The 22,903-nt window shown below is 33.8% G+C and overlaps 1 protein-coding gene across 2 annotated transcripts in view; it reads left to right on the forward strand.

Annotated features, from left to right (window-relative positions):
- Positions 1 to 12,579, forward strand: part of LOC118748104 (uncharacterized protein DDB_G0283357-like) — an 82,357-nt gene extending 69,778 nt beyond the window's left edge. The window contains exons 3-6 of one of the 2 annotated variants that reach the window (XM_036482410.1): positions 6,491 to 6,645; positions 10,241 to 10,466; positions 11,527 to 11,768; positions 11,845 to 12,579. In XM_036482410.1, the coding sequence (XP_036338303.1) occupies positions 6,491 to 6,645; positions 10,241 to 10,466; positions 11,527 to 11,768; positions 11,845 to 11,931 (710 nt within the window). In that variant the 3' untranslated portion in view covers positions 11,932 to 12,579. Of the gene's footprint in view, positions 1 to 6,490; positions 6,646 to 10,240; positions 10,467 to 11,511; positions 11,769 to 11,844 lie in introns of both variants that reach the window. The other variant, XM_036482409.1, reaches the window with a different exon arrangement.
- Positions 12,580 to 22,903: the final 10,324 nt, after the last annotated feature.

Here is a 22,903-nt window from a genome sequence, read left to right on the forward strand (position 1 = left end):
AAAAAAAAACGAAGACCAAAGCGAATTGTAGTCAAATGAAAGTGAGAGTGAATAAGAAAGCGGAAATTTTAAGCTGGCGAAATGGCGCATTCGAAGCTGAAACTGAAGCTGCATTAAAAAAGCTTTGGAGTGGCCTGCAGAAAAGACATAAGTAGTAACAAAAAGATAATAAAAAAAAACAATACCTAAGAGTTGCGCGGCAAGCAGCTTAAGATTTGTATGAACGTATAGAGATATAAGCTAAGCAAAAAAAAAAAAAAAAAAAAAACGGAGGATGGAAGTGCTGGTGTCCAAGAGTCTTAATTCGACATCCAGATAGTCTAACTCAGATAACTCATTCACGAAACTTGTATTGCTAACTTCGCTTTTATTAGCGTGGCAGCGGCGCTATGCTTGCGAGGAAACACACAAGCAAAAGCAAAGAAATCCTGCTAGCAAAAGAAAAACCAAATTGGAGAAAAGAAATTTGCAGCGCAAGAAAGCCAATAAAAGTTGAAGAGCGAAAGAAGCTTTAGAGTGAAGCGCAGCCGCCAAACCAACGACAAAAGCTTACCAGCTCATTGCAGGCACTTCGAAAATTCACTCACTCCAATTGAAATGCGCGCGAGTGCTGACAGTCACGCATGCGCCGGCTTTCTGAAAACCTTTAGTTGAGTAGGGATGAAACGATACCTTTCGATCGATACCCAGTAATTTTGGTTTCGATACTTTTGAACCAAGTACTGAGTAGTATCGCAAACAAATACTCGTATAGAAACCCAGTACTAAGGAAAATTGTGCTTCCGCAATTTTTCATCCACTGTTTCTGTCTGAATATGAAGCGCCTTGTTCTTAATCGCAGCTTAATTGTCAGCGAAAACCGAGATAATGCGACGAAGTCGATATATTGCAAAGAATGCACGCTTCAATTGCTTCACAAAGTCGATGTAATGCGACCTATACACGGCCGAACTGTTCGAGTGCAAGAGTGAATGAACTGGCGTTTCAACGCGATGTTAAGCTCACTGGGTAACTCTTCGGGTTTAACGCGCGTTAGCATGTGAAGACCTTGAGCCTGGAAATGCAAGGAAATGCAATGCACACGCTGAAAAGACTAGCGGAAAATACTAAAGATAGGCGGAGTCTAGCTCTGTTATTGAAGAAAATTAACGAATAAGAAAAAGAGTAGTGTACAAAGAGATGATTAAAGAAATCTTAGAAAAAACTTAAACATTATAGAAAATTTAAACGCCATCTTCGCATCTAGTCTGGAGAAAAGTAGATGTCAAATAGAAAAATTATTCTAGCTCACGGTATCTAGATGCTAGAAAATCTTTCATATTTTAAATGTTTTTAAGAATTTCTTTTCATAAAATTTCGTCCTTATCATTTTGTTTCTGTACTCTTCACACTTCCAATTGTATGTGGAATACTACCAGATGAAGCAATAAGAAGCCACTTTTGAAACTATCGTATGAGTAGGTATCGATACTTTAGGTCCGATATTTTCAGGTATCGATACCTAAAATCGATACTACTTCCCAGTAAAAGTATCGACAACTGAATGGTATCGTTTCATTCCTACTGTTGAGTGCGCTGAGGTAAAAAGCTTGAGCGCACGAAAACGCAATGCAAAAAAATAATGAAAATTACAAAAAAAAAAACAATACTAATGTCTGCACAAGTCGGCGCGCAAAGTAAACAAAAGCGCTCACACACACTCACGCAATGACACAAATCCCGATTGAGAGATGGACAAAACGAAAAAACGCCAAAGTTTCACTTTCGTTTTCGATTTGATTTCGTGCGCTCGTTTTTGCTACGATTTGGCACTGTTTTTTTTTTAATTTTTTTTTTGTTCTTCGTTTTCTTTGACTAAAAGTCAGCCAAAGTCAAATTTTACAATGGCCTATTGTGCCTTTTTCCCTATTGTTTTTCACATTCACGCCTTTTCTCATTTTCTCAATTTATCATTTTCGCTTGCCTGCTTTCTGGTTTTCCTTGTTTTGGTAGCTATGGGCTGTCGGCTGGCGCTTTCTGCTGCTTTTACGCATTCACACAGTCAAATGATTGTTATTACCAACGCCACCAACAACAGTCAACCAACCAAGCGACCAACCAACAGCGAGCCCACTCTTCGCAAACGAAAACTGCATGTTGTTGTTCTTTATTGTTGTTGTTGTCGTGCTTTACGATGTAACTTTTGAATACGGAAATGATTTTTGCTGCCTGACTTTTGGACTCGAATGCAATGTGGTGGCTATTTGTGGGTTTCGCGTTAGTTGAGTGGGCTGCGCATGCGCACTAACTCCGTGGCTGCAGCTGAAAGCAGTGCGGTTGCATGTGTGTGTGTGCTTGCGAATCTTTATTTGTCTTTCATTAGGGCTATTCGCGATTTGGTGCATAAGAGCTGACAAATTTATGCAATTGCAGAAATATGCCATGGATTGTGAGCGACCTTTATTAAACTGTAGTGGTAAAGCTTTTGCAAAACAATTTTTGTGCATCAGCTTTGGTTTTGTTTATGAATGCAATGCATAGCATTTTTATGCTATCGATTTTCGGTATTGCAAATTTGCCAAGCCATGACAAATGCAAATGCGTGTATTTTGTTTGTGTATTGCAAATAATTTGCAATACAAATTTGCAATGCAATGATGCTAGGCCATTTGCACCGGATCGCGAATAGCCCTATTGTTTATTTCTGCATGCAGTTCATGTTTGCAATACTTGCACTTTTCTACGTTGCCAGCATGTTGTTTGTTTTTTTGCTCGATTTCTGTTTTGGGTTTGTCTGTTTGTATTTATATAGCAGTGCCAAGTGGTTGGCGGATTTTAATGGCTTGATTTATTCATTAGCTTTGCCGTCAAAGTGGTCACTTACTATTATCATTGAATTATTAACCTACATTTATCATTGTTTATGGAATTGTTTTGGGCGGAGCGATTGTGTTGAAAAAATTGGGCTATTATTTTGGAAAGTGATGATAACAAGAAAATTTGGTAGAAATGAAGAAAAAGGAGGATAGATTACTGAATCATTTAAGTTCGCTCTGAGCATAATTTTTGCACGAATCATCAAAGAACTTAACTTTTTAATATTAAAGATTTTTAGATCACAATTTTTTTAGGATCTGTCAGCAAAATTGGTGGATTGAGCTTAATTGAATAGTCCATTTAGATACTGTTACCTATTTCAAGGATTTTAAGGTTGCATTCTGTGGTTCATTTCATTACGAAACGGACCTAAAGGTGGTGGTCCAATACGAAAGTTTCTTCAATACGAAAGTGTGTCTTGAAAAGATTTTATCTCTTGATGTAGAAAATGGATTCAATCGAGAGTCAGATTTGTCTAGTTGGTAACGTTCAAATTTGCTTTTTAATTTATAGCAAATACTTAAAACGAGCAAGCAAACGAAAAAAAAATTACAAAACAAATTTAGTTATTTCAAAAGTGTTATTGACTACGATTTTTTTTTTAGGAAAAATGGAAAAATCCATAGCAAAATGATTTTTCGGGGTATGGACAGCTCAGTAGTTAGCGTTGCTGGCTTTGCACATCGATAATACGGGTTTGATTCCTGCCGAGGTCTAGAGAAATAAGTCTGATGAGGAGATGTGGTAGATCGTGGTACAAAGCTCAATAATAAAGCAATAAAATTTATATATTTTTTTCTTACACTGTTTATTGGAAAACTAAGGTCTAATCCTGGATCTATTTTGCCATTTATTAACAGTCGGTTATTCAATCTAAAGTACGACATGAACTTGAATTTGTTATGCAAAATTCGTTTGTAGTTTTTATCAGCGAGGCAATCAAGTTAGCTTTGAAAATGAGTTATTTATCATTTCAAAAATATCCAACACTAACTTTCTATTCGACGGTATGGCAAATTTTTAAAAGAAGAACATTGATTCCTTTCCATTTTAGTAAAGTGCGAGTACGAAATATGTACTTGCCGTTAGATGGCGCCGTAGCGAATTTGCGTTTGAACTTATTCGAAGCTCAGGCGAATGTTTTGCCGGCATGCGGATTCTCTCGGTTGGTGTAAAGGGTATATGTTGTTTTAGTGGAAAATAACTTGCATTGAAACGTATGAGGCTTTTGTACGGCCTACAGATTTTGTTTCACTAACTAATATTTCGAAATAGAGCCAAGCTGCAGCAGAAAGGGGTCAAGAAATGTTTTAAGAGGATCCTATGAAAAAATTCAAGAGAAAGTACTACAACATTTTTTTCGCATATTCCAAAAGATTAGTTTAAGTATGAACGTCTATCGAGAACAAGCAGCACCTACGTAAGTGGATAACTTTGCCTAAGTTGTTAAATCGTAGTAAATTCATTCTCTTCCTCTCTTACAAGCTCTGGTGCTCACCAGCGCATCTACACAAATATTTTTTAAAGCTGGTTCGGAGGAAAGTTCAATCACTATGAATATTTATCAACGATAAATACTTTGGCTGGCGAGAATTTTTTTTCCGCAAGCCCAACCAAAGTTTGTGTGTTACCTTTTCTAGAAAGATGAGTTTTGACAATATTGTCGCTTTACATTAAAACGAAATCTGTTTTTAAATGTCCTCCAAAAGACTCTGGATGATAAGCTTTATAGAAGTTTCACGTTGATCATAAGTCTTATAGGCGACATACACAGTTCGTCTGACTCGCGAGTCATTTATATACGTGTTGACCCCCTTTCGACTACACACAGTTGAATCATTCAGAGTCATGCCAGAAGTCGTGTCGGTGTAACTAACTCATATTTATTTTCACAGATACATCCAAATTGACTTACAAGTCAGACGCACGCTGTATGCCGCCTATTATTTAGTTCAGAATACTACGATTATTTGACTTCGACATGGAAAAAATAAATTATAATGTGAAGTTTCTTGAAGTTAGTTCATTACAGATATTGGGGTGAGCTTAATTTTTGTCTTGGCAATTTTTCTTCAGAATTTGATGCTAAGCTATTGGTCGCGGCTGAACTGATCTCTTCCTGTACTATAAACACTTGACTTTGGTTGGAACATATACAAACGGAATGTTTCTGTTTCAAGAAGAGAAACACTTTTCGAACATCCCTTCCCGATTTTGTAAAGATTAGTTAAATAAAAACACTTCAAATAAGATTGGGTTAAAAGTGACCAAAATGTTAAAACGTTTACAAGTTTAAACAAAGTTGTTAACTAACTTTAGTTAGACATTTTTCTACAAAAATATATGTCGTTTATTATTTAACAAAAATCGTTTAAATCCCAGTTAGAAGCTTTGCGCCATATATATATAAAAATTCCACAAACTTTCGTGAAAATTTCGAGCTAGTTAATTAGATTAAAAGTTTAAATTCGAGGTAGCTACGACGTAAAACCTGATTATGGCAGCTTAACTTAACTTAACGTAACTTAGAACTTAGAAAATCAGAATGAAACCGACTTCGACATGGCATTAAGTTACGTTAAGTTTCGGTTGCCCAAATAGAAGACAGCCTCTAAGTTGCCATAATCAGATCTTCACCGTTGATTTCTGGCATTTTTTGTTATTTAAAGTGTAGCTAATTTTCGTCCAAATAAAAAATCTTCGAACATACTTTGTATGGAAGCCAATGCTCAACTAAAATTATAACACGGCGTGTATATTGAATTGCAATATCATGTCCATCCAATCAAATGTTGATAACAAATTTTCTAGACAAGCTTTCGATAGAGGTATTAGCTCTTTAAACGACTCGAAACTACGAAGAGGGTGCTTGCTGAAATTAAATCAACTCAGCGACATGCGTAAGGTATTTTTAAGTATTTATATGGCTGGATTATTTTATTGTTCAGCACTTGCCAATTAAACTGCAGCCATATCAGACAAGTGTCATCAAATCTCAAGTCAATGGAAAGCTGATAGACTACAGACAGACAAACAGACCGGCAGTTCATAGATAGTAGGCGCTAACGAGCTAATGCGCGCATAGAAATAAAATAAATAGCGAGTTGAATTGTACTTTAGAAGGTAGTCGCATTTGGAGAAATATTTATATGTGTATATATGTATAAATGCTATAAATACTTGTATAGCACTTGGTAATAGTCATAAGTGGATGTCGCCAAAGAAATTGACGAACGCATGTCTCTTAACAAACATTTTTCACATTTTATTTGTTTAGCTATAAATATCAATTTATGTATGTACATATCGATGGTCCTCTGCAATAATGACATAACTCAAAATTTAAAAAAAAAAAACCCGTTGCCTAATCTAATCCATGTGTAATCCTTACTAATTACCTTTATAGGTAGTGAAGATAAGGCAATTAATTATTAGAGACATGAGTTGCTAAACAGTAGTGAAGGTTGTATTTTTTTGTGTGAATTTTGAGTTGTGTCGTTATTGTCGAGGACCATCGATTTGTGTCCATAAACTTAACACACATGTATTTGCATTTCTCATTGCAATAAAATATCTTTTTTAGCATGTCTTCAAACATTCTAACTTCTATTTATTCTACCATTTTGCATTGCAGGAAAATCCTCATCGAATAGCAAAGAAGTTATATGCGGCGATGACAAATACAAAGAGGAGGGTGATCTCTGGAATGTGGAGGCCCAAACCGCATTCCTCGGACCGAATTTGTGGGATAAAACTCTGCCGTACGATGCCGATCTTAAGGTAACACAAGTTAGTATCATTTCTGCTGCGTAGTGAAGCGTGCTCTTCATTTTATGTACCCGTACATATGTATGTATGTACATTAGGGCGGGTGAAATTTTTTGCATCAAAAGCATTTTAGATATTTGGGTAATTTCAAGCATTTTTGCCCAAGAAACCAGAGGTCTAAAATGAATTCCGAGCCTGAGATTTTTTCTATGTAGTTTTTTTTTTCAAAAAGTGGCTCACCTGTTGAAACAGCTGTATTGAAAACTAGCCAAAATGTGTATCTGGGGGTTTTAGGGGTCGACGAATCAATTTATGGCATTAATTATTTCTTTTGACGGCCGCCAGAGGGCGCTTTCGTACTTTTTTGGATTTTAACGCCTTTTTTCCGTAAATCGACTGCATTGTTGAGAAAATCCACGAAATTTGATTTTCTCGTAATGCAAGTTTACTTTTTGAATAGCCTAAAATGTTCAGCGTTGAAAATTAGGGTGACGGGAGGTATATTCATGCACAACTTACATCGATTTTATTTAAGTTAGGACAAAAAATTTTTTTGTTCTCTTAATTTTAAAAAATAAATTTTTTTCCTTATTTTAATATAATTTTTTTTATTAAAAAACTCGACTTAAAAACTAAAAATAAATGAAATGTAAATGACAAAAAAACAAACACTTTCTAGTGTTTAAATTTTTAAACACGTCTAACGTATTTTTTTTTTAATATTATGTTGGTAATACTGTTTATTGACATATTGTATGAGAAATAACATGTGTGACAGGATGATTTTTCATTTTCATACTGTGTTTAATATGCACAATAAAAAAAAAAAAAAAAAAAAAAAAAATATAAAAACAATAAAAATTTTCAACGCTGAACATTTAAGGCTATTTAAAAACTGAAGTTGCTTTATGAGAAAGTAAAATTTCGTGGATTTTCGCGACAATGTTGTCGATTTTCGGGAAAAAGACGTTAAAATCCAAGAAAAAAGTACGAAAGCGCCCTCTGGCAGCCTTCAAAAGAAAGAATTAATGCCATAAATAGATTCCTCGACCCCAAAAACCCCCAGATACACATTTAGAGTAGTTTTCAATACAGCTGTTTCAGCAGGTGAGCCACTTCTTGAAAAAAAAAACTAGATAGAAAAAATCGCTGGCTCGAAGTTCATTTTAGACCTATGGTTTCTTGGGCAAAAATGCTGGAATTTACCCGAATAATCATAATAGCGATGTGCCTCTGTTAATTTTTTTGGGCCCCTACAAATCGACCCGCCCTAATGTATGTACATACATAAGATCATTGATATGTTACATTTCAATTCCTAATTTTCGCACAGACACACACACACAAAATACGAATAAAGACAAATTTACAAGAACGCCAATTAATTGGGAAGTATATAATAAGTTTCAAAAATCCACGGATGGCTAGCCGCAGGCAGTACAGGTGTTGCAACAGGCTGGGAAGCGTTGCGCCAACTCTTGTATTTATATATGTAATATGTACATATATAGATATGTAACTTTCTGACTGCCTGCTGTTGCTCGTCATCGTTTTTACACAAATTCACAAAGTTTTTCATACTTCAGCGCTTTGAAGCTTTCGTAGTGCAATGTGCAATTTTCCATTTAATTATCAAATTGTTAATAGAGAAATGCAATTTATGGGTACACATTCATGCATACATAGTACATTCATTCAAATGTTGTGCACCGAGAGTGTTCTTTGTAATTCATAATCAAAGTCAATTGGTACAACTATGTGCATGCGTATTTGCTCTAAAGTATTTATGTATGTATGTATGTCGACTCGATTTTAACTTTATCTTTTACGACTCACTTGTGTTAGGCAGTGCTTGAAATTGCACACTTAAATGATATATCTAGGATTATTTGGCTTATCGGAACAACTAGATACAAACCAGTATAAAATGCAACATTTTCGTGACGTTAAATTACTTTTCTGGAAAATTAGATTGCTAGATAAATAATATCACATTTAAATATAAAAGGAAGTAGCGAAATATATTTCCAAGCCGGAACAAATTATTATAATATTTCTCCGACAATTTTTCATAAAAATACGGTTCATTCTTCAACAAGAACATAGATATATAATTCCTGAACTTTGTGCAAAACTCGCGAGAATTCAGCAAATTTTCAACTTTTTAATCAGATTTTTTAGAATTCTTTTGAGTATGCAGGTTTGCAGCCCATTAAATTCTAGTAAAAAATGCAATTTCGGAGTTGGTCAAAAATTGCAATGGTTTTTGAGAATTTTTTTCATGTTGTTGTTTCTATATAAAATATTATCGAAAAAAATTGCCAAAAATCAACGGTAACTCCGAGCTTCTTGAAACTTGTACTTTAAAAAATAAATTGATTGGGCTACAAATCTGCATACTCAAAAAAGTGGTTTCTAATGGCGGCTTATCTTTAGAAGGCAATGGGAATACCCCGGAGTACAACTCCACAACAAGCTTTTCAGGCTTTCCGCGCTTTTCAGGCTTTCAACAATAGTTGAATTGTATAACTGAAAGTCAGAGAAGCGCGGAACGCCTGAAAAGCTTTTTGTGGAGTTGTACTCTGAAAGTATTCTTCCCATAAAAAAATGCTAGCCGGAGTAAAACGGCAGGCCACTCTATTTTTGTCACATCACAAATTCGTACTCTATAAATTGAGAGAGAAACTTAGACAAACAAAAACAACAAAAGATTAAAGAAGATTATCGCGTCATTTCTAAACATAAGTTCCTTCATGGAAGGGCCTTGAGACCCATAAGGAAGAAACCGCCTTAGTTTTATTGAACACAAGTAAGCAAATACAACACTGGGTGTTTGAGCAAATTATAAAAACTTGTGATTGACTCAAAACTTGTTATGCAAATGTGTTCCGGTCGGTGCTGTAATACCACGCTAAATTTTTTCTACCAGAACACCAGCCCACAGATTTCAGCATCACTTCTCATTAATTATACCAACCAATTTCTAAAATTTGTACCAATTCGTAAGTTTCAAGCACCACCTTTTTATGAAGACACACTGCTTTAAAGTATAAAGAGAACCAAATCGCTGTGCGAATTTCGTCGGTCGGAGTGATGCCGGCGGATGATATTCGCTGCAATATTTCGCCTAGTAAAACAAAACAAAAAGGAAAATGACAAACAAAAATTATAAAAATACAAAAGCGAAAGATGAATCACCAAATTTTGCCATTCTGATTCTTGCTGATAGTTATCTGCTAGAAAATGGGGAAACAAAGCTACTTTCCCACTGAGAGCTTTGGAGAGATTTTGTGAGCGACGGCAGCGAACTTTCTTCCAACGAATTCGTCTGAGCGATTCAATTCTGTTTATGCTCTTAAATTCACACAAGGCGCCTTAAATTCACAGTTTCAAAATAGAATTACATAAGCGCTTTTTTTTTTGTTTAATTGTCAAATGTGTGTAATACGAAAATTTTGTAAAAAACAAAACTATTTTGAATAATTTCAAGAAAGTTTTTGCTTATTTTATTTTTTGTTTATATGCAAATATTCAATTCTTTACGTTTATTGGCACTAACAAAACCAACCGATTTTTACTATTTCTCGCCTTCGCATCAATGATTCGCAACGTAAAGTACGCAGATTTGGATGAATTTTTATCGGAGAATAATATACCTGATGGCTTGCCTGGCACCCATTTGGGACACTCAAGTGGTTTGGGCCACCGATCAGATTCGCTGGGGCATGCAGCTGGACTGGGACTGGGTCTCGGCCATATAACGACGAAACGTGAACGTTCCCCATCGCCATCGGATTGTATAAGTCCGGAAACATTGAATCCACCATCACCGGCCGAGTCAAGTGAGTAACAAAGTTAGGCATTATGCAATTACATATAATCCTTGTTAGTGAGTTGCTCAGTTTTTGCTAGTACCTGTCGATGCGTATTTTCCTACTAATTACTGTACATAGCATTCAGTTAAATTTTTACAAAAATGTTTATGGTAGTATATAGTTACAAATTCTCCCAACTCTGTGAAAATAAAAATTTTTGAGCTCTTTAACAGAGTAATGTTTTGCCTGCAGTTTCACCATTCTATGAATCGGATTTCTTCTCCACGTTACCCATACATTTCTTGTTGAGCGCCTTGAGGATGCTCCGTTGTGTAACTCTGTTAAGTAACGCGGTTCAGGCGATGGCTTCATAAGTTATCAAGTGTCATAATTTGCAGTAAAGATCCTTCTCAGCTTTTAGTGTGGAATAACCTCAACATTTTCTTGTCATGGACCTACACTTCATACAAAAATTTACAGCTTTCCTCGCTGTTTTTTCCATGTGGGGTTACCAGAGTAATATCTGGTCTAGCGCCCAGAAAATGTAATCACTTTTTTGAGATGCATTTTGCTGATTGAAGTCTTACTATACTTCTAAGTTTTAAACTCACTCTAACCTCTCTCCCATATTTTCCCTGCAAACCATTTTTTCCGAGTATTCTGCATTGTAAAGAAATTGTAAAGAATTCATTCAGAATTAATTCGATTTTTTGCCGAATTTTCTAAAATTAAATAAATTACGCACACTTCCATTCTTTTACGAAATTTCGGAAGAAAATCTGTGATGCAACGAAAATAATGCTGCTATGTGAAGAATATCTTTCAGAATTTTCCCAGAATTTTCTTTTTTTTCGTACAGAAATTTCTTTACGAGTTCGTGTCAACCACTTCATATAATTTTCTTTGAAAATTCGGAAAAAATCGTTACAGAAATCAGATACTCCTAACGATTTCCTTAAGATTTCGGGAACTTTGGTTTGTAGGGTTAGTGCTTGCTGTCTTCTTTGTTATGTTTTTTGCCACTTATTTTAGTTTGCCACGAACAGTTTATGAAACATTGTTAACTTTTAAGTATTCGACATTTCAGGTTTCTCCTTTGCGTCATCGGGGCGAGACTTCGATCCGCGCACCAGAGCATTCTCCGATGAAGAGCTCAAACCACAGCCGATGATAAAAAAATCACGCAAACAGTTTGTGCCCGACGAGCTGAAGGACGACAAATATTGGGCACGACGCCGGAAGAATAACATTGCCGCCAAGCGATCCCGTGACGCACGCCGCCAAAAGGAGAATCAAATAGCGATGCGTGCCCGATACCTGGAAAAGGAAGTGAGTAAAGTGAGTTTATATCTTTGCATATCCTTACTTAATATCCTTTTGTTTTCATATCTTTCTTTAAAAAAAGAATTCGACATTACATCAAGAAGTGGAACAGTTGAAGCAGGAAAATATGGACTTGCGTGCGCGTCTCTCAAAATTCCAAGATGTGTAATGTTAAGAAGTACCACCCAATATACTAATATATATATATATATGTATATCACCTCCAAAAACCACAACCACCAGTTTAAGATGCAACCAACCAACCAACCAACCAACCAAGAAACCAACAAGGCAATTTATTTTATGAAAATTACGAAAAGCAAATCCACAGTTATTCATGAAGGGGCAAAGGATTGGAATATCGGACGCATACATACATACATACATCTCTACATAATTGGAAGCAGCAAGATTCTAACTGAAGCTGATTGGAAACTTGTACTACATTACTTCACACCAACACACACACACACACACAAACACACATGCAGATACACTTTATATATAAACAAAGAAGCATTGAAGAATTATTAGCTGATTATTTTACTAAACCAGTAAGCCGAAATGGGAGCAGGAGAAATAATAATACAACAAAGAAATTTAAATTAAATAAAATTTTAAAAATAATGCAATAAAGTAGCATATGGACGAATGCAACAACAACTAACACCGTTAAAAAGCAGACAAATCGTTAAAAGGGCAGAAGCGAAAGAAGCATATTAATTAAATTTGAAAATATTTACGAAAATTAGTATCAAATTTAAATTGAAGAATGAGTAAAGTATTAACAAAAACATCAATAGTGCAGACACAAAATGAACCACAACCAAAAAAATCACAAAAAAAAATATCAGCCGATAACAAAAGTAACATGGCGGGAGGAGCAATGCGGTGGCTGGCGAAGTGGGCGGGCCGGGTGTATCTTACAATACATACTTACATATACGTATGTAATATGTATACTCATGCTGTGCTGTGCGGCAGCGAGGTATTAGTATGAATACAACCACACTAAAAACAAAGATACAAGTAAATAGAAAATGGCAAATTCGGTCTGAACTCGATCAAATATTGAGTTTGCTTAAAATTAGAAAAAAAACTAATTATGCAAACATACATATACATACATATACGTGAAAGTACATACGTGCATATAATTTATATAAAGGGTATTCACGATCCGGTGCATACTGTCTAGCGCGGTGCATAGATAGCATAAAAAGCATGTATGACTTATTTTTGTTGTTGTTTGAATACATGAAACAGCATCAGCAATCATGCTATTTATGCTATCTATGCACCATGCTAGACAGTATGCACCGGATCGTGAATACCCCTAGAGAAAACCAGTGCATATGAGCAGACAAAATATGCAACCATTCAGAATTACACATACATACATACACATTTATACAGAAGCAGTTGATGCAATGAGCGATTTAGGTAATGCATACAACATACATACATACGCAAAAAAAAAACTATTAAGTAAATATGCATAAAATTATTGTTAAATAAAAAAATGAAAAAATGGCAAAGAAGCTGCTTACAACATTTAGATTAAACTAAACTAATTATAATAAAATAGTTGAATAAAGTTACAAATATGAAACAATAAAAAGCACTACGTGAAATATAGATATAATAGCGAAAAAATATGGTAAGAACTGCTTGTAAACACTCACCCACACACACACACACACACACACACACACAAGATTAGAAAAATGTAGTAGCATTAAAAAATGCAGCCTGAACAATAGCATAGCAATAGCAATGACAAGAAATAGTTGCACAGAGTTGCCGGGCAACATATGTACTTACTATGGAGAAGCAAAAGTTGAGCGAACATGTTGCTGCAACATGCTGATGATGGGCGGTAAGTTGAGAAAAGCGCCAAATGGACTATACAAATATTTGAGCAAAGGCAGATGCATTGGTTTAGTAGTAAATTTTTTCGCCAAGAATATTTTTCGAAAACGCCTTTTATTTTTGCGCAATTTTTTTTGTTATTTACTTGATCAAATACCTGGTCCAATCTCATTATACCTGCATAGCACCTTTTACAACAGTAGTGAATTTAGACAAATCCTGCAAGTAAAAATTTTTTGCGATTGAACTGCGATTAAGCAGGAGGAGGGACGCAAACTTATGCAGGTCCTACAGGATTGGAAATTTTTCCACCCGTTTAGCCAGTTATAGTACATAGGCAGCACTGGAAAAAGAAGTTACAAATTTGTGCGTTGGCTCTGTCAAATTTCAGGCGCGTCAGTGCACTTTCCTTTTTCTCCCGTATTTTCAATATGGATCTGCAACATTTGATACAAATTGAACAACAAACAACCAGAGAAGTGATTTGAAACTCATCAAAATATCTTATTCATTTAGTAGCTAGTTCTTAATTCCTCGTGCCACATGCAAACTATTTTAGCTCGTTCATGGCCAAACTAGGGCGAGACTTAAAGTAAAAAAACGATCAGAGAACTCGAAAGAATAAGTCTCAACTTTAGCAAATTCTCTACCCAGTGTCACGGCAAGAAGAAGAAACTACGAAATTTCATTAGCCCACTATAGTTTTTAAGTCTCTATCGTCATTTCTCACGATTTTTATAGGAGGAGCCAAAAATGGCTGTAATATTCACAGTCACAGGCATTACAGTCGCATGCCGTTCTGAAAAAATTTTAAGGTATGTCTCGTTGCTTCTGTTGCCAAGACTATTCCAGGAACCTCAGCTTGTAAAACAATTAAAGATTTTACTATTTGAAAGTCTATCACTCCACTTCGCCACGGATATTTTTTGAGCCAACTGTAAACATAAAACTTCCGAAAGCTTTTGCTAAGCGCATGGATCATATAAGGAGTACACAATCCGAGTTTTCTTAGCCATGAAAGTTATGAATTAACGTGCAAAGCCTTTTCTTTCTGACCGAGACTTTGTAAGTATGAAAAACTTCTGCACTACGAGTATAACGATGCATCTATTCACACTATAGTACCTATTGCCTCCGAAGTTGCTTGAAGGGCACATTTTCGAAAATCAACAGTCCCAAATTGAGTTGAGCCACCTGCAAGAGCTGAATTAAGACCTTCACTTCACAAATTAATAAATCAAGTGACTTGCGATTGCAGCACGCCTTGAGCTTCAACCGGCTACAAAACAAACCATTAACAAAAAAATTATTATGTTTTTTTTTTTAATTATAGAGCTAAATTTTATTTAAAAAAAAAGTGCTATTATCTGCCAATCAGTCAACCAATTTGGCACACTTCCCTATCATCAACATGTTGCGGCGCTCGGCTTGTTTTGTCTGCTCAGTCTCTTGTATATACATATGGTTGCTGTCAGCATTCGCTTGCAAACACACGCGCCTCTAAACTGAAGTAAATACAGAAATACCGTTAATCTAGCAAATCCAAAACAACCAAACGATGAAAACTCGTCTGAAGACAAACAATTTAGAATACAAAAACTATGAAGTGCGGCAGTTAAAATTAATATTAGTGACTTCACAAAATAAAGTAAAAAAACGAAAAATTTAACTGTATGAAGAAACCTAAACCAATATGGAAATTGTGTACCTAAGTTTATAACTAATAATTGTAAAAACCTAAGAACATCCTTAGAAAATTAATTGCTTTGCTTAAAAATTAAAAAAAAAAAATATTTTTATTTCGATTTTTTTAAAGTCGTTTATTAAGGCCACTGTCAGGCTGTGTATGGGATCCTTGATTTCCGGTTTGAAGAAGTGAGAATAATTAGAAGACAAAGTCAATTTCACATGGTTTCTTTCTACAATAAATGCAACTTAACCGCCTCTTAAATAACTTGATTAACTAAAAAATGGAAATTCGATATGAAACGCGCAAGCCATTAACTTCTGGCTCTGGTTCGCGCATAGCTAGCTGGTCGCATATAGTTTTCTTTCCTTACTTTCAGTGCATTCTATTTGTTATGGGAAAAAATATTTTGCGGTTTGCTTTGTTCATTTGTGCTTCCCTTTGTTGCTTTATTACACCAATTATCCATTACCAATTACTAAACATAAAAAGTTGACTTATAATGTAGTGAATGATATTTAATTTACAAATAATGCGCTTTAATTTGATGCAAATAAGATTGAATCGTATATTGTGAATGTATATGTATGTATATAGTATACACATATAAAAATATACATTTTTTTTTTTATAAATCTTAAAGTTAATAAATTTATGCGTAGTTCGAGTAGTAAAAGAATTTAGTAGTAATTTTTTTGTGTGTTTTGTTATTATTGGTTAACGCTTGTTAATACTAATCACAAGAATGATAATTAGCTTGATTCAATTGAAATTGTTGTAAAATGCAATCAAAAATGATATAACGAGTATAATGAGTTTTCCTTAAAAAGAACACACATGTAGATCAACAAAAAAAAAAAAACTTGAAATATTTCATATTTCCAGACCAAAATGTGTTGAAAAGCGTTTTTGCCCCATTAACCCTTTCAAACCCGTTAAAAGCTTTCGTTGTGCTTCCTTACTTGAGCGGCGTTTTTGCCAAAAACCTTTAGAAATATTGCTCTTCTCTTTCGCCTCCATGAAAGTTTTTAAATCACTGATGGGCACTGTCTTGCCCGCGGGCAAGGCTGTTATAAGCTTCCTTTAAATTTTGTATGGACGCGTGCAGAGTAAAAGCTTTCTCTGATCATCGCTGACTTAAATATATACCAGTGTTTGCCAGAGTAAGCCTTTATATTGGGAAGTAGCCAACTTTGATAAATTGAGCAGGGGTGGGCAATAACTTTTCCCGTAGGCAGAGTTTTTTTAAGCTTTCTATACGTTTTGTGTGTAGACATTCAGCGAGTAAAATCTTTCTCTGCCCAATACAGATATACAGAAGGAATTCTTTCGCCTTGGTTTTCGACGTCTTACGTCAGTGGCGACCAGAAAAACTTTCACTTTGTGCGGGTCCATCAAAAAGTGACGATCAAAGAGTTTTTACTCTCTGCGCGTCCATAGAAAATCTATATAAAGCTTTCAAAAGCTTATCCCGCAGGACATATGTATTTTCGTCGTGACTGATGTACAACCGCGATGGGCAGAGAGAGCTTTTTGCTCAGCACGCGAATATACAAATTTGTAGAAAGCTTAAAAGAGCCTTGCCCGCGGGCAAGGCAGCGCTCATCACGGATCTACAATCCATAGAAAGCTTCTAACAACTTCTCCCGCTTATGAAAATTGAAAGTTTATGAAACTGTTTGATGGCTATACAAGTTCAAGTCGAGGAGCGTAAATTTTCAAAAGAACTAAAAATTATTTTTGGAAGCTTTTCAACTTTTTAACCAATTTGTAACATTTCGAAAATTCAAAGTTTTAACTTTGGGGAACAGTTTGAAAAATTTCTCTAAATTTGAACTTAAGAAAAATTTTAGAACTGGTAAAAACTTTCAAAATTTTCAAAAACTTCAACAAAGGAAAAATTTGATATTAAAAAAAAATTTATAAAAAAATATCTGAGGTTTTTGGAAAAGTAACAATAGAATTGATTACACTTAGCTACAAAATAAAAAGAATTTTAGTATTCAAGATTTGTCAAGACCTTACCATTTTATAAGATAAATTTTAAAATCGCTGTTTTTAATTTTAAAAAATTTCACAGTTCATTATTTTTTGAAGCAAACATCTCTGACTTTCAGAATTTCTTTGAACAAAAATATATTGGAATTTCCCTTACTAACTAGCTCATATTTAGTACAGTAAAAGAATCTAGAACTCATACGAAATACATTACATTATTTATCACGCATGTAATGCATTACTACTTTTCCTACTGGGAATCTATGACGATGCCTACATCGTGTAAAATCGCATAATATAAAATGATTTCGTGGATCAGGTTTTCGTTAAAACATTTTAATTACACTTTTATACGCATTCTATGTAGATGGCAGCAAATTTTGTCAAGAAACAACAACAAATTACTTAATGATTTTATCGCACTGTCCAACCACTAACTAACCCCAACTGATTAACCCAAATACACACATACATACATATATGTACATACAAACAAATGTATCTAATCTTACCTCTAAAAATGTGGTATATTTAATATATATAAACATAAATATTTTCAAATTAGGTCACGTGAATGCCGATGATTTCAAATCGCAATGATTTCAAAGCTGTTTTTAGCTAACCGTTAGTTGTGTAGTTAATTTACTTTACACTTTTTTAAATAACTGATTTCATTACAAATTCGATTTAATAATCAAATTTATATATTTTATTACAACATTCATTTGTTGGTGTAGTAGCTGTACATGAATTTTAGTTGTATAGTATGCCTACCTACCTTACTATTTTTATTACTCTATTATTACAATAACATTAAAATACTTTTTATTTTAGTCCCATTAAAAATAAAAATAAAAATAAAAGTCATATGAAAATGTTTGAAAAAAAAAATTATAACACTTAAAAAACAACAAAAACTTTACGAAAAATTCATACAAGTTTGTTTGCTTAAGTTTTAAATGAATTCGGATTTTATTGGTTCAAATGATTTGTTTTACTTTTACATAATTTGCTTCGTTTGTTCGCATATGAAAATACTTTTATTTGAAAAGAAAAGAAAAAAACATAAACTAAATTTATTAAAAAAAAATGCAACAAACCGAAAGTATGTTATTCAACTTCTTTATTTTATAAGTTAATTACTGTAAAAATATTCGATTATTTATTTTATAGAAAATTGTAAAATAGTTTTTGATTAATATTATTATTTACAAGGTTCGCATTGTACTAAAACTAAAATTACATAAAAATCAAATAAAAAAAAAACGTACGTATAAACAGGATTGAAGTGTTAGCGCCTTTTGTTGCCCAAAAGCTGTGTGAAAAAGATGAATTACATTTGAGAAAATAAAAGCACTTTTAATTGAGTAAAAAATAAATTTTGGTTTTTATTTTAGTTTTTTTTGTTTGTTTGTAATTTCAAAGCTGGACTCGAAGCCTCGAGATTTAGTTTTTCTTATTTATAATTTTTATTTTTTTTGAAACAAAACCAAGTTCAATGGTTCTGGTAAACGGTTAATTTATTTAGATGGGGAAAAATGTGTAATTACTCCACCCAATTGCCATTAAAAATTTATAAAAGCATACAGCAAAATACCAGCTATTATCGCAGTAAAGTGCATAGTTAACGAAAGAACCAACAGAAAAACACTAAAATTTTTAAAATTAAGCAACAACCAAAATACGACAACAAAAAGTACTTACATATTTATGTATGTAGTTAGATTTTGCAACCTACTGTTCCAAACCACACCGCTAACAGACCACCTCGAAAATATACTTTCGACACACACACACACTGACACATGGATACAACATTCTAATGCTAAATTAAAATAACCACTTTCCGCCTTTTGATATCTGAGCTTACATGTGTAAAAAACATAAATATTTTGGCTTGCTATAAAAAAAATGTATACAAATGGAAAATAAAAAAGCATAAGCAAATATTTTCGCAAGGTCTAAGCATGCGAAAATATTGATTTATACTAAATTAGAAATTATGTATTTAACTGTAACAATATAATTTTTTTTAAGTCTCCTAAAAAGTAGTGATGGTTTTCATACTAAATAGTTTTTTTTTTTATAAAAATAATGTATAAACCTCCAAATATTTTTTATTATTTGCAGTCAACTAGCTTTCATACATAAACTCATAAATATTCCTCTCTTTTCTCTTAAAATGTTCAGCTTTGTTTTGAGTCAAATTAAAAGTTTTTTCGGTTGAAACGTCAACTTGAAAATGTTTGCTTCACTTCCAGTTTCTTTCTTGGACGCCAAATTATGAGCTATTATAAATACAATAAGACCCTCCTTATCTAAATGGAATAATAAATGTAGAAATTATCAGCAGCTAAGTAAAAATGCTCACAAACAGTGTTCGGACTATTTTTTGCTATAACCTTGTGTAATTTGAAGTTTAGTGCAGCAAACTGTAGGAACTGGAGGAAACGCAAGTGCAGATGTACTGCACACCTCCCAGCCATCAATGATGGAAATTGGTAAGCCATATATATGTATATATATATTTTTTTTTTATTAATTTCAACATCCGGAGAGAGAGGGTATAGAGGTTGTATTGTATTGGGCAGTTTGGCTTATTCCGAATCTCGCTGAAAATTTTTGAACACATCAGCAAGACACAGGGGTTCCAAAAGTCGCCACATATTCGGCCACATTGCGGAAAACTTTGTAGCGCTGCATAGTTTTCGACGATTTTCGTCGTCGTTTAGCCCAATTTACGACTTACGCAATGAGGCTGATTATGTATTCACATCTACGAGTAATCTAACATTAGAAGGGCGTTTTTGAACCGAATTCTGGGATGGGGTGTTTTTCATTAAAATTCATTAAACGTTTTTTGAGATAGGTCGATCTTCCACTCAGCAGTCGATATGTAATAGTAATTTGAAGTACATAGTTTCGCCTTGTAAAATCTCTCAATAAATTAGGTAGGAATGAGATAATTTGCACGATAATGCACACGTATTACAGACATAAAGAGAAATCAACCTTCCAAAAACGGAACCATAGGTGACACACTTGTCCATTAATTTCAATTAAAATTGCATGCAATTGTTCCTGTAGTTACATTCAGCGTTCACTAAAATATACTAAAAATGGCGTACTCAAAAAAATTTCATTTTGAAAAATTAAATATTTCAAAATGTGGTTAAAAGCAAACTGCAAAAGAAACATTCGGAAATGCATCATTAAAAAATATTTTTCGAATACCGAATATGGAAAAGATATTCAATCATAACAAGCACCCTGTACATGCGTTGCTTTTTGTATCCACCCTGTATTCGTACATTTAACATCGGCCTAAAATTATGCCAAATGCTGGGCAGCATACATACCGTCGCCTGGGTAAAAGATTGTCGTAAGCGTTATACGTACGTGCATAACATACGACAATCTTTTTCCGAGGCGATGATACGTGGGCACGCGATTAAAAATGTATCCATGTGCGAAGTTTAGCTGACTTCAAAAGGTAAAAAAATATGAATATTTTTAAGTTTTTTACTTATGTTACATATGTATATTTATGTGTGCGCATCCACTTGTTGAGTTAAGCATTTGAAAATGCAATAATGTTGTTTTTTTGTATTGCCTTATTGGAGATTGTTTTCCTTAACGACACAGTATTAACTAAATTAGTAGTTAAATGTAGTAATGATTAATGAACTTACAACGAGTGAATACAAAAGTATAGAATTCTGAATTTACTTAAGTAGACTTTTTTATTTGCTTAAGAAAAGTTCAATTAAATTTTATGTACTTAAGAAATATTTATTAACCAGAAAAATAATGTTCCATTGAAGCAAAGCGGTAGACTTAGTATAGAAACGATAAAACTGATCACAAAAAAAAAAACAAACGAAGATAAGTAGATTTGTATATTAAAAAGGATTTACCATTAAAGGCAAATGATTTCTTATATAATTAAACATGAAAGTATAAATTTTTAAATATGTAACTACATATACATACATACATACATACATACATACCTTTATAATAGTATATGTATACCAGAATGAGGATAATTCTGTTAAAGAAAATTTAAAAAATGCAGCTAAAAGTAGAAATGCATAAATCGTTTATACAAATAAACAAAACTACATAGAAAATTAGTAGTACACCAGCTGACATCATCTATGTAAGTGCAGCTATTAAATGCAGTAAAAGAGAAGCTATGATTTAGTGCAAAATATTTACACTACAAGCATACATTACATTACATATATGTACATACATAAGTAGTTGACATACAGACATAATTCAAAGTGCATGCATTATTTTGTAGATAAATATTTTTGATGATCGTAGATGTTTTACCGTTTTACGATTGAACAAGCGGGGAGACTAAGCGAAACGTTCCAGAATTTCGAGGACTGATGGGGTAGGTAGGGAATACACGTGTATGCGCTTATGCATGTAGATTAGGCATATAACTTTTTTTATAAAATTAAATAGCCTATGAGAAGCTGATTAGGTGTCAAACGCTCAACAATATGGTTTTTGTCAATACTTGGTAAACAAGGTTCCTGCTGGGAACTTCGAGAAAAAAAATTGATGGAAATGACACATACATATATGTATAAATATATGCATACATACTAATATTATATTCCCACTGCACTAAAAGCGGGGACTTCGACCTCGATATCCTAAAATCCTTTTAAAGAGTTTGCACTGCACTTTCTTTGGATTTTGTTATCATTTGCTAATATGTTTTAGTGTTCGTGTGCTTTTGTTTTCGTAGAGAATTTTGACATTTCAAGTGAAGCAGTCTCCATGCTTGAACCTTATAGTATCTAATGGTTTGTTCGTTTTACCACAGTGACGATTTCGATAGGATTTTGTTGAAATCTGATTGAAATCTACAAAATCGATATGTGGAAGGCATTTCGAAAGATTTTGCGAAATCTCAGATTTCAGTGCATGTATGTGTATGGAAATTTGTATTTTAGACAAATTATGTCGACGATCAAAAATTGGTTTTTAAATTTTTTTCCCGTTAACTAGGCGTTTTCTATATACAACCCGCTTCACTTGAATAGGTACACATATTTTCTTCAAGATCCAAGCTTATATCTCGATTTGTGAGCATCAGAGAAGTTTCTTTTTGATCTCGTTTGGAAGAATGATCAATCTCGAAGAAAAATGGGGAAAATGATGAAAACACCTTGAATATTTCGCAAAGTTTGCATGTTAGACAATCCAGTTGTTATTTCCGGCGATTAAAGTGGTAAGCAGCTAAATGTCCTTGATTTTTCTAAGAGCCTGCAAAAATTGCTACAGGATAGAGGTTTTTTCCATACATTCCCTGCAGGGAGTGAAGTTAGCTTATAACTAACTTTACTCTGTTTACTCTGTGCTAACTACTAACTGCATATTTTTTTGAAAAAAAGCTATCTGTGTCGCGATAGCCGCAAAAAAGTCATACCTGAATACCTCTGCATTACATGCCAACTAGTTTGTAACTTACTATTTTTTGACATAAAATATCAAAAAAAAACACTTTTTTTAATTTTTAACCGACTTCCAAAAAAGGAGGAGGTTATCAGTTCGTCGGAAT

Source organism: Rhagoletis pomonella, unplaced genomic scaffold (genome assembly GCF_013731165.1).
Source record: "Rhagoletis pomonella isolate Grant_MI unplaced genomic scaffold, Rhpom_1.0 Rhpom_scaffold_00012, whole genome shotgun sequence".
NCBI classification, from domain to species: domain Eukaryota; kingdom Metazoa; phylum Arthropoda; class Insecta; order Diptera; family Tephritidae; genus Rhagoletis; species Rhagoletis pomonella.